The following is a 13696-nucleotide window of genomic DNA, read 5'->3' as shown; positions in this document are numbered from 1 at the left end:
ATTATCTTCATTTTGGCCATGAATCCACAAACTCAATCTAATCACCAAGAAACATTAGACAAACGCAAAACAAGGAACTTTCTATTAAAAAGGAAGAAGGGAAAGGGCCTGTGTTCTTTAAAAATGTTACAATCATAAGAGATAAAGACTGGAAATGTCCCAGATTAAAGGAGCCAAAGGTAACATAACTAAATGCAAAACCTGGCACTACACTGGACCTTGTAGTAGAGGACACTACAAAGAACATTATTAGGTCAACTAACACAACTAGAATATGGATGGTAGATTAGAAAAAAGTATTGTATGAATGTAAAATTTACAAAGTTAATAGCTGTACTGAGGTTATGTAAGAGAATATCCCTTTTTAAAGTATTTAGGGGTAAAACAGAATGTATATAACTTAGTCTCAAATGGTTCAGGAAAAAAAGGATACACTGTATCTATGTATCCATTGTCTAGTTATCTATAAAAAGAGAGATCATAAATAATAACGTAAATGGAGAAATGTTAGTAGGTAAATTTAGATGAAGAGTATAAGACATTCTTTGTACTACTTTTATTTTTGCAATTGTTTTTAAGTTTGAACTTATTTCCAAATGAAAGTTAATTTTAAAAAAGCAATCATCCTTTTTTTAAAAAAAAACTCTCTAAATGAGACCATAAGTTTAAAAAAAATTCTGCTTAATTCCAGTCAGAGAAAATTTAGCATCCAGTGTATCATAAACCCTCCTTTAGCACAGATTGGTTTTTCAGTTTAGTTCTGAATAAACCTGAATGTTTCTTTTCACTGAGTCACCCATGGCCAGTCTCAAATCCATCTATGTCCCTAGCTTCAAGTGAATAGTTTGAATAGCTTCAGTTTCTACATACTGACCATAATACCCACACATATACACCTGCCCCAAAAATACCAAAACAGGATTTGGAAAACTTTTATTATATTTATATAAATGAACAGGTCTATGTGTTTACTCATATTTGCTAACTGTAGCTTTTATAGAAGCATCTCTTTGTGAAGCCATTCCTAATATTCCAAGGTAGAGACAGCCTCTCTGTGCCCTTAGTATGTGTTGATGATCTTCCACTTCCAATCATACACTTATATCCCTAAACTGTCATTCTATGCCAAACTGGGACTTCCATGCATCATCTGAGAAGATTTCAACTGTCATCTGGTAGTGCTGCCTATCAGTTAGCTATTCTTTTCAGAAGTTTCACTATCTGGGTCTATATTTAGTAGTATAAATTTAAGCAATTATTAGAATATTGTAACTTATACGTTTATATTTAAAATGAGTGGAAAGTGAAAAATTAAAGTGCTAGTGATAATGATAATAAATTTTAAACAAAAATGGAAACCATAAGGGTACTGAAAGCATAAATCTTTAGCCACAATTTTTTTTAAAAGTAAATAAAAACATATATGAAACGCTGAAGCCTCTAAATAATGACGTACAGTGAAAGAAAAAACAGAATGAATGTTCATAATTATGAACTGAGAAAAATCAGTATTTACATTTCATTGTTAAGAATACAGCTTGACAGAATTCCCTGGTGGTCCAGTAGTTAGACCTCGGTGCTTTCACTGCTGTGACCTGGGTTCTATCCCTGGTTGGGGAACTAAGCTCCCACAAGCCACATGGCGTGGCCAAAAAAAAAAAAAGAATACAGTTTGATAAAATACCCTTATCAAGGGAGAAGACTAGTATTCATTTTTCTCATAACAAATTTTATCCAAAAATATCAATAAGGCATCAATGTCTGCATCAATAATACCTTGCTCATCTCCCTTACAAAATCAGCCTTTCTTCCCAAAATTAAAATTGAATTTTGCCTACAAATGTCATTTTAAGAAAACAAGGGAAACAAACTGGAGATAATAAATTATCTGAGCAAGTTTTATTTATTATTTAATACTTATCAATACTTTCAGGTTTAAATAAGAATAAGAATCAGAATTACTGAATCTGATTCAGTAATAAGAATCAGAAAATTTTTTAAAAACACCTAAATATATCATAATCAAGGATGTAGAAAATCGTTAACCATCTGAGAATAGGGATTACCATTATAACACCTTCCCTCCCTTCTGACAAATTCTCAATCCTTATCTTAACTGAGCTCTCTAGTATTTGATAATGTTGAGCAATTCCTCCAACTTTAAATCTTCCTCTTCCCTCGGCTCCCCCTAGTTGATGTCTGTGGCTTTAATTACAATCTCTGAGCCCATGGTAAATACACACATACAGTCAAGGTCTCTCTCAAGAGCTTCATGTTTAATACCCATCATTCTTGGATGTCTCATAGGTACCTTAATTACAACATATTCAAAACTGAGTTTTTTATTTTCTCCCACTTTATTTTCTCATGTTCCCTAACTCAGTTTCTCATACTGCCATGTATCTGCACATACAAGAAACCCAGGTTTCCTAGAGTATGCTTTAACTCCTCCCCTTAACTTTCATGTCCAATTCCAATCAAACACTAAGTACTATGTCTCCATGCTCATCCCATTGCCTTACGTTCATAATTTCCTCTTTCTTCAATTACAGCAACTCTAAACTGGTCTCTGCCACCAGTACTACCTATCTCCAATGCATAAGTGTATTCAGTAAATACACAGTAATCATCTAAATTAGAATGCTAAATAAAAAACACATGTACAAATCACTTTACACAAATCAGATATGTGGGAAGTGTAGAGTCAAAAGAAAAAAATGAGAATTAGTACTTTTCAGGAGAATTAAAAATAGCATACCTCAATTTATACTTTTCAACAAAACATCTAATACTCAATATGCTTAACTTTATACCTTTTACTGGTAATTATTGCATTATATTGAAAGATCAGAAACAGGTAACAGAAATGTTCTTTCATCAAAATTTTTAAATGAAGATATTTCCGGGAAAACAAAAGTAAACACATCTGAAAATATTTTGTTTTAATACCTCTTGCTCTTCATGCTACCAGGAAACACTAAAGCAAAAGAAAAGAAGGGAGGGCCTCCCTGGTGGCGCAGTGGTTGAGAGTCCGCCTGCCGATGCAGGGGACACGGGTTCGTGCCCCGGTCCGGGAGGATCCCATATGCCGCGGAGCAGCTGGGCCCCTGAGCCATGGCCGCTGAGCCTGTGCTCCGCAACGGGAGAGGCCACAACAGTGAGAGGCCCGCGTACCGCAAAAAAAAAAAAAGAAAAAGAAAAAGAAAAGAAGGGAAAAGACATTGAAGCCAATTCTAAAAAAAGTTTTTTCTAGTTCCATGGTGCAATATAAAAATGACCAACAAATAATTGTGTGGAAAAGCTAAGAGCAAAGGTGCATGATGAGTGCAAGCGGGCTAGAAAAAGCACTAAAATCTTAAACTGAGACAGTAAAAAGAATTTTTATCAATGTGATATATCAGACACTATAAATGTAACATACTACACAAAATGTAGTAGAATGTTCCATAGGTCAAAAGGTGGCAAGAAAGCACAAAATAATGTATGGATTGATTACCTGAAGTTTTACTCAGCTCTGCTGAAAATATAGCAGATGGTGGTCTGTGCTCTTTTTCTGTATCAGAAGGAAGTTTTTTCTCAGCTTCTTTCACAAGAACTTTGGGTTTAACTATACTGCCTATCCCTGTTTGAGCATCCACAGCAGAAACATCTGGAGGCAGTAAGGGCACCTTTGAAATATCAGCCCTATCTTTGGAGAACTCATCTGGGACATGAACTTTTTCTTCATCTTTAAGCTGTACACTCTTGACAGAAACGTCATGGGGTAATTCTGAGCAAGGCAATGACCCAGCTCCAACCTGGACACTACCAACTTCACTTTTGTAGGATATTTCTAGGTCAGTGTATTCCCTGGCTAATGTAGGAGAAGTATCTGTTTTAGAACTGACAAATGTAGGGAACTCATCTATAATCTCAATTGGAGATGAATCTGAAAATGTTTCACTCTCTGTTATTTTTGCTTCCTTAGCAATAAATAAGCCATCATTTGAATAACCTGCAGTATTGAGCTCCTCCATCTCCAAAGGAATTTTCACCTTTTGGATCAATGTTGAAACTTCATTAGATGATAAGGTATCTTTTGTGGTATCTAAATTGGGCTGAAAAGATTCCAAATACGGCTTTCCCCCCTCAGGTGGTGGTGAAGCACTGAGTTTTTCCTTATTTTCATGTTCTATCATTGATTCAGATGAAGTTTCAATGAGATTTTCTTTTACAAGTATCACAGCTTCATCTTGTTTTTGTGGAACTTCAGGAATTGAATCATCACTAAATAAGTCAACTGGTTCAGAATCAGGTGAGGAATCTTCAACTAGCTCAGAATGAGTGGGCACCAGCTGTGCAACTTTTGCTATTTCTGAATAACTAGAGAAATCTGGAGTTGGTTCAGTAGAGAGCTTTGTTTCTTTAATTAAATCACATGCAATAGATATATAAGGAGCTTCTGTTTCTTGAACAGCTACACTAATACTTTCAGGCTCTTTAATTTCTTCATTCATTCCTGATACTTTTTTTAGTGATACATTCATGGCCTCTTCATATGGTGGGGGATTTTCAGGCTCAAGTTTTATGCTTTCGTAATTAACCGAAGGAGGAGCTTCTAATGGTGATGAACTGAGCTGCACTGCAGAAGCACCAGCACTAGGAACTACAGAATTTAATGGCGCTTCCATGACAATGTCAGGCAAAACTGGTGAAGGAGTAGCTTCAGATTCTTCAAAGGATGGGCAAAGCTGTGCTACAGGGTAAAGTGACTCCTGCATAGCTTCTGAAGTTTGAACCAAGTCCATTTTTGTTTCAAAGGCAATTTTTGTGCCTGTAGCTTCACTCAATTCACTTTCACATGCTTCCTGTACTAAATCTGGGGTTAGACCTTCAGGCATGTTTGCCACTACTTCCTCAGTCACCTCTGATAAATGATCTGTTGTGTCATAATCTGTCTTAGAATCCTGTGTTGCCACAAGGAAAGGGTTTGATGTTTTGGCACTAGCATTCTTCTCTGTTACAATTTGGGCCTTTTTTTCTTCTATTTTTTTTTCATCTGTCTTATTTTCTGAAGTATGGTCTTCCAACAAGGGGAAAATGTTTGCAGAAGGATTAAAGGGAGCACATGTGATATATGCTCCTGAACCATCTTTTATAGCTTCTGGTGTACTAGGAAATGAAGTATCATCATTACTACTTTCACTATCTTTTTCACGATTTGTTTGTTCAAGGCTATCTGAAAAACGTTTCTCATCCACTTTACCTTCCAATTTGCTCTCTATATTACCTCCAGCGGCCAAAACATCACTATCTTGCTTATAAGTATCTTTTACTTCCCAGACTCGCTCAAATGGTTTGAAGTCTGCATATTCCTCCCTCATAGGAGCTTCTGCTACAATTCCCTTTTCATTAAAACCGTCTTTTGTTTTTTCTGGAGACATAACTCTATCCTCTTCTTTAACTGATTTGGTAAGGACTATAGGTAACTCTTGCTGAGTACGAAGGATGTTATTACTAACTAAGTCCTCTTCTTCATCTTTATTCTTCACAATTATTTCTTCCCTAGGATTTGCTACTGTTATGGCAGATTCTGCTCTTGGAGAGCCACTGAATGATGATCCCATTTCTGAGTATTCCAATTCTGAAAACTCTGGTAAATCTCTGTCTACAAATGGTTTTTTTGCCTTCTCTGAGAATTCTTTAGAAGCTTCATCTGAAATTTCTCGAAGTGTTCCTTCGGTAGGTAGTACTGCTGGTAAATTACCAAGGTATTCATGTTCTTTAAAAGAAGCAGCTGAGAGAGGAGCTAAAGAAGGAAGAGAAGCAGCAGTTTCAAGCAGGACAGATGGAAAATCCTCTTGACCAGCAGAAACAGTGTTACCTGGCTGCTCCTTCAAATCCATAATTTTTTCTGTGACCATGGACAGAAAGGAAAGTTAGAGAATGCCAGTGTTCTCAGATTTAATGCAAGTTTTATGACAGATTCAAAAATACTGTTAGTAAAGACTTACTGATAACTAAAATGCTAATAACATTTAGTTAATAAATAATAATCAAGTAGACTGAATCATAATTGAAAAATTAAAGCTATTGTCAAAAAACATATGCATGGCTACAGAAGCTATTATATACTATGCAAAGACATCAAATCTTTGAGAAAAACCTCACGTACAATTAACTGAGAAAAGCTACTTCTAACTAGTCTCAGAGGAAGAAATGAGGATTTGAGAAGAGAGTTTGACAGCATAAGAAAGAAAGGGCACTGGATAATTAACTGTCATAGGCTGACATTCTTTTCTATGAAAGCCTGTCAGCTATAAGCAAATAAACTGTATTTGGAAAAAATGACTAGTCAATATGTAAACATAAATCAAGGGGCCAAGAATTCCTTACACATTTCCAATTATTAATCAGGTTTCTGCCCATTTCTCTCTTGGACACTGCATATAAAATGCAAATTTCAACTTGGTCAGTAGATAAACATTCTTGGAACCATGCTTATTTTTAGTAAATTCAAACTACTAAGCACAGAGTGAACATAACTAAAGAATTAAAGTTAGAATACACAGAGGGTAAAAGGCTAGCAGAAAGAACTTGCCTGCAGAGGAGTGTATCACAGGCTCAGATGCAGCAGGAAGAGCAAAAAGTGTCTCATCTGAAAAACAAATAGAATATAACCTCAGCAGAAATAAAGACAGAGTTGGAAGGAGACTAAAGAGGAACAAGCAAAGGGTTCAGTTTGTAATGAGTTAACACAAAACTTTATCTACAGAGAAAAAGCCATGATGGAAAGGAAAAAGTAGTACCATTAGTAGTACCATTAATCCAGATTAAATTATAATATATATTATAAAATTGATTAAATGATATCTATAGAACCTATCATTTTTCAAGAGGCAATAACATGTTTATGTTAAAGAAACTTCATGAACCAAAGTGGCTTTAATATACTAATCTTATCTTTTTTTATTGGTATATGTTCAATTTAGAACACTTTCAGAAAATCATGCGTATTCTCTACTTGTTATTCTAAGTGATTTACATGATGCAAGAACTCATTTTACTCCTTACAACTCTACTCTTACAAGTGTTGCTGTTAATATCTCATTCAACAGATTAAAAAAAAAGAGTGACAGACAAGTAACTCACTCAATAGATAAGTAGTGAGACTCAGACAATTCAACTCCAGAGCTCACTTTCTTAACCAATATATGCTGTATGTTATAAATTGAATGTTTGTGTTTCCCTTAAAATTCATTATGTTCAAGCCCTAAGGTTCAATGTGTTGTGTTTGGAGATGGGGCCTTTCGGAAGTAATTAGGAATATATGACGTCATGAGGGTGGGACCATGGTCACAGGAAGAGGTCATGTGAGCATACAGAAGGTAGCAACCTATAAGCCAAGAAAAGAGGCCTCAGAATGAAACCTAACTTGCCCACATTTTGATCTTAGACTTCCCAGCCTTCAGAACTGTAAGAAATAAATTTCTGTTGTTTAAGCCACCTCGTCTATGGTATTTTGGTATAGAAGCCCCAGTCAACTAATACACTATATATTGGTATATTAACCTTGTACAATGTCATTTTATACCTGCAATTGGGAGATCTTGAGCTAAAGATCTTCTGTGGTTTATACTAGAGAAAGGGCTCTAGCAAAAGACAATGTGAAATAGTCTGAGAGACGACAGGAGGTATTCCCTTAGTGTAGAGGACCTAATAAATTTGGACACTTCTATCTGGAAGAACAAGCTAGACAAGGCTGATTAATAGAAAAAAAATAAATCACAGATGTGGCTATCATGAACATGGAACTTGTCTTCCAAGGGTATTCCTTTTGATGAGTAGGAGAGTTAAATTCATAATGTCACATAAATTTTAAATTCATACTAGGTATGATGTCATATCTAAAGGCTTCCTAGATGGGGTGGAGATGGGAAATCCATGACATGCATTTAAGAGTCTCCTATAACCTAGAACAACAGGTTGAATGGGCCACTCATCCAAACCAGTAAGACACACTGCCTTATGAGATTTTATAAAATTTACACATATGTGTACACACTTTTTAAAGATGACTTGTTATGTAATCTTAGTTAAATTACACAGTTCTCGTTTGTAAAATGACAATTTGAAAATTCCTTTCAGCTAAAATAATGAATTATAATGTTGTACAAACTGAGATTTGGGGGTCAAAGAGCAGAACCAAATAATTACACAGCTGCTCCACCTAAATATAAGGAAGCAAATCCTTAACAAAATGGTTGTCTTTTTCATCTAGACAATACAGTTAAAAGCCAACTAATTCAGAGACAGTCTACTTGTAAAGTGAACTAGAAACATGTTAAAATCAGAGGGAAACCAAACTATATCTAAAACTGTGCCAAAATTTTAAAGTATTTTTTAAAAATATATTCTTATGCGTATCTAATACCAGAATATCTCTTATAGTAAAAACTATATTCCTGGCACTTGGTCAAGTGAGAAAGTTTATAAATTGATAGTTGAAATATTCACAAATTTCCAAAAAAAAATAAATCCTCATTTTGTAAAATGAGACTCAATCCAAAATTAGCCACAAAACAAGTATTCCATTTCTAAAAGCACTTAGAAAAAAATCCAGAAGAGGTCATTACCATTTTGCCTTCAAGAAGAAGAGAGTTGCTCAGGGACTCCTACTAAGGCCCATCATGAATCATGGGATCAAACTGCCTGGGTCCAAACCCCAGATCCGTCACATATTACACAATATAAATGTGTAACCCTGAGAAAGTTACTACTTAGCCTTTCTGTGCTTCATTTCCTCATTTGCAAAATAAAGAGTAACAACCTCAAAATGTTGTGAGGGAGGGAAGGGGAAAAAAGAAACAATTTGCCCTAAGTCACAGAGCTAGGAGGCCAGAGAGCCAGGATTTGAATAGGTCTAACTCCCAAGTTCATGTGCTGCATCCTATGCACAAGTGCAATAATAAATTACATATTCCTACTTTATCAGCCCCATAAATTTGAGCTCCTGAAACAAGATAAACAGTCACCCAGCAAATACCCTGTAATTATCCAAAATATTTGACTGATTGTTTGCTTTTACTTCACCATATAACAACATTTATAGAGATGTTAAGGATGGCCAGGCATATTGATTTCACATGGTCTTTTAATACTCAAAACCACCCTGTAAAATAGGTACTACTGTTATCTTGATTTCACAGATGAGGAAACAGAGGCATAAAAAGGCTAAGTAACTTCCCCACTCACAAAACTGAAAAAAGTGATGGATCTGAGACTGAATCCATAGTTTACCAGTCCATGCTCTTTCCTTTAACCGCTCTGCAGTACTTCTTTTCTAGACTTTACTATACAAATTTAGAATTTGAAAATGACTAATAAAATTGACGATGTCAAAAGAAAATTTTGATCAACAATACTTATATATCACAAAAGCTACCAAATTCTAAGGCTAAAACACCTAAAAATTATCTATTTCCTGTTCTGAAAAAGAATTACTGATTTTCATCTTCCTTTTTCTGCAAGACCCTCACTTTCACAAGTGAATAAACTATTTTATAATAAGGGATCCTATATTAAGTAAAAAATAAAATGTTCTGAATTACTGAGATATATTACACATACACTTACATTACTGGGCTTACAAAAAAGGCAAACAACTCCCCTTCTTTCTATGATCTACTCATAATGCCAAATTCTAACTACTGAATGAAATTAAAACCTTAATCATCAATCTCATTTGTACTATTTGAACAGACAGCCAGAAGAAACAATAAATATTAAGGACTTAATTATATATATCCACATTAAGTAAAAACATAATGTCATATTACAAAAAAAAAAAAGTTTTCACTAAATAGGCAAAAGGGAAGCCAGAACTCTCCTATTACCTCTCTCCTCTACAGCCATCAAATAGGACAATTCTATATATTTTTCTTGCTCGAAAATATTTAAAAGCTCCCAGTTACATACTGAATTACACCAAAAGTTCTTAGTCAGATATATAAGGCCCTGCACTATATGGCCCCAATTTAACTGCCTAAGCTTATCTCAACATCTCCTTACATGTCATCTATGCTAACAAAATAAACTTCTTCCTAACCAAACCCATGCTTCCCCCTCCTGCATATGAACGCTGACATCCACTAATGCTCAAATTCACCATATTCAGCCTAACTCTCTTTGTAAAACATACTCATTCTTACCTTATTTTTGTTAATCATCTACATTTCCAGGTACCTAAGCTCAGAGAATAAAGCAACTTATTCAAAGTCACATAGCTTAGTTAATGACAAAGCTAGAAAATAATTTAAACTATAATCACATATATATATATTTATTTCCTTATTACCCTCAGTAAAATAAATAGAACCACTGAACTGCTTATAATGACAGTATGAAAGATTTCCAAATGATCTGTTCCTCATGTTGGCCCTAATGTTAGATTCTTTTCCTTACCTAAGCCTAAAACTAGAATGTAAGTTTCGATTAACTGCCTCAGGGCTACAAACTGTGAACGCTAATTACTTCCACTACACAAGAATCAGTTGCAAAATTAAAGTTCACTGGAGAAATTCTTTTTTTTTTTTAGTAAATCACTTTTCAAGAAAGTAAAAATGGCATTATCAGTTTTGAATTTATTACTGGTCAATTCAAAAAATATATATATGCTATCACAATCTCAACAATGTCCACACACTCTTATACCGAGTATTTTCCATGACAGGTTCATTTCAAAACCTGTTTATCAACCAAAAGTATAAGTGGTCAGGGCTTCCCTGGTGGCTCTGTGGTTAAGAATCCGCCTGCCAATGCAGGGGACACGGGTTCCAGCCCTGGTCTGGGAAGATCCCACATGCCCCGAGGCAACTAAGCCCATGCACTACAACTACTGAGCCTGTGCTCTAGAGCCCGCGAGCCACAACTACTGAAGCCCGCGTGCCTAGAGCCCATGCTCTGCAACAAGAGAAGCAATGAGAAGCCCACACACCACAACGAAGAGTAGCACCTACTCGCTGCAACTAGAGAAAGCCCACGTGCAGCAACAAAGACCCAATGCAGCCAAACATAAATAAATAAATAAAATAAACTTAAAAAAGTATAAGTGGTCAGTAAAATCATATCTAATTTATAAAACAAGAAAAATAAACTGCACTTTAAAATCATAGAGAAGAACCTCTGCTTCTAGCCATGAAAGTAATTTTATCACACTAACCCTTCCAACATAAACAACTATAAAACTGGGCAAAATATATGAAGCAACTGTCCTGAGACACTGGACCACAGGCAGAAGTGTAATTCTGAGAAGAGGGAAGCACACCAGAGGAATGCCCTGGCTTTCTGTCTGAAAGCACTTTCTGTCAACAGCACATGGCAGAGGAGCCCAAGGATACTGCGCTCTTGCTGAGCAGAGGAAGCTGTTGAGTTGTCTGGGATTTGTGGGGCAGGGTGACATACAAAGGAAAGCTTCAAAGAAAAGGCGCTCCAGAAATCTAGATAGATGTTCCCTTTAAACATTTGGCTGAATATAATGCTGCACATATAGATCACAAGACTTACCAAGATCCAGCAGACAAATCTATGATAGAGTTGTGAGCTGAATGGATATTCTGGAGGTCAGACTGTTCTGGAAGACCTGACCTAAAGTTCTGGCCAGTCAGAGTGGAGAGATCTCATAAACATCCCAAGCATAAAAGTGAGATTCCAGAAAAGGTACACCTTAAGAGTGGGACTACTATAACCCTAAAGTAAGGGATACTCTAGACCAAGAGTCAGCAAAACATGGCTCATGGGCCAAAGTTGTATTGGGAGAAAGTCATGTCCATTCATGGGGTGTATTGTCTATGGCTACTTCTGCATTATAATGGCAAAGATGAGTAGTTAGATAGAACCTGTATGACCCACAAGCCTAAAATATTTACTACTTTGCCCTTAAAGAAAAAGTCAGCCAGCCACTGCTCTAGACCCACCCTAACTTTAAAATCAAGACTTAAAAAGATCAAGGTGATTTGCCAGCACATCAATTGCCTTCCAGAACAAAACTATCACCACATCCATGACAAGCAGTATAAAATAAAAAATTACTGGACATGAAAAGAAGAAAATTTGAGCATAAATAAGAAAAAACAGCCTATATAAACAAAAAGAGATAGTGTAAATGTTGGATTAATGAATATTAAAATGGAAATTTAAACAGCTTTTAAAAATTCCTAAGTATGTACAGTAAAAGATAGACATAATGAGTGAACAGAGAGTCTTGGTAGAAAAACATGGGCTAGAAAAAGAACCAAATGGAAATGCTGTAACTGAAAATTACATTAACCTAAAGAAAATTTCACCAGATGAGCTTAAAAGTAGATTGGACAATGGAGAAGAAAAGATCAATAAACTTAAAGAGCAACAGAAAGAAAATATCCAAACTGAAGCACAGCATGAAGAACAAAAAGCTGGGGGGAAAAAATGAACAGTCTCAATGACCTATGAGATAATCAAGCAGTTAAAGCATACATAACTGGAGTCCCCCCAAAGACAATAATGACTGAAACAGGAAAAAAAAGTTTTAAGATATAACGGCCTAATATTTGAAAATAGTGATAGAAAATACCAGCCCACAGATCCAAGAAGCTCAATGAACCACAAGCAGGATAAACACAAAACCACAAAGAACTACACTGTAGAGGCCAAATTGCTGAAAACCAAAGACAGAGAAAAATCTTAAAAACAGAGGGGAAAAGCAGGTAAACAATAAGAATGACCTGACCTCTCACTGGAAACAACGCAATCCAAAAGATAATAAAACATTCTTTAAAATGATGAAAAAAACTGCAAACCTAGAATTGCATGCAGCCAACCATCATAATCTGATTCCTTAATTTGCCAACTGGCCTACTCACTAAATTGAAAAACCCAAAATCAGTACTTACAGCAGCAGGCACATGCAGAATAGCCATACATTCCAGTCCCCCAACATATGTTGCCAGGTGAGGTCAAACAAGGCAAGCCTATGCCTTCTTGTTTCAGCTCACATACAGTAAACAAGTATTCTTTTAGCAGTCTATTTAGTGCTCTACTGTTTACATTTCTGTGCTTTCTGTTGGTATTCTGATATGGCCCCTAAGCACAATGCTAAAGTGCTGTCTAGTGTTCTTAACATCAAGAAGGCTATGATGTACCTTACAGAGGAAACACGTGTGTTAGATAAGGTTTATTCAGACATGAGTTATAGTTCTGTTAGCCATGAGTTCAATGTTAATTAGTCTACAATATATATCAAATAATGTGTTTCTTTAAATAGAAACACACTTAAAACAAAGTTATATACTGACAAATAACAAAAATGTTATGACTAAAGGTTCACAGGAACCTAACCCTGTATTTCCCCTAGGGACAATGATTCAGTATCTGCGAGTTCAGTATTTTCTGTGACTTTATAGGCCATAACCACCACAAATAACAAAATTGACTGTATTCATCAAAAAATCCTTCAAAAGTAAAGCTCAATTAAGATATTAACAGACAAACAAAAGATGAAAACAAAAGCTGAAAGAAATCATCACCAAGGGACCTGCACAATAAGAAATGTTAAATGAAGTTCTTCACAATGAAGGAAAAAGATGCCAAACAGAAACCCAAATCTTCATGAAGGAATGAAGAAGGGCAGAAATGGTAAATGTATGTGTAGATACAAAATATTCTCATTCCCTAAGTTCTT

At 35.6% G+C, this 13696-nt stretch overlaps 1 protein-coding gene across 3 annotated transcripts in view; it reads right to left on the bottom strand.

Moving 5' to 3' along the window:
* RTN4 (reticulon 4) overlaps positions 1-13696 on the bottom strand; it is a gene marked incomplete at both ends in the record, with an annotated part of 66943 nt that overhangs the window by 43483 nt on the left and 9764 nt on the right. Inside the window, 2 exons of one of the 3 annotated variants that reach the window (XM_079721271.1) lie at positions 3497-5893; positions 6581-6637. The exons of 1 other annotated variant lie outside the window; for it this stretch is intronic. In XM_079721271.1, coding sequence (XP_079577397.1) covers positions 3497-5893; positions 6581-6637 — 2454 coding nt within the window. The remainder of the gene's footprint in view (positions 1-3496; positions 5894-6580; positions 6638-13696) is intronic. One more of the 3 variants, XM_079721272.1, reaches the window with a different exon arrangement.

This window comes from Hyperoodon ampullatus (assembly GCF_949752795.1).
Source record: "Hyperoodon ampullatus genome assembly, chromosome: 15".
NCBI lineage: Eukaryota > Metazoa > Chordata > Mammalia > Artiodactyla > Ziphiidae > Hyperoodon > Hyperoodon ampullatus.
This window is presented reverse-complemented; position numbering and strand designations above follow the sequence as displayed.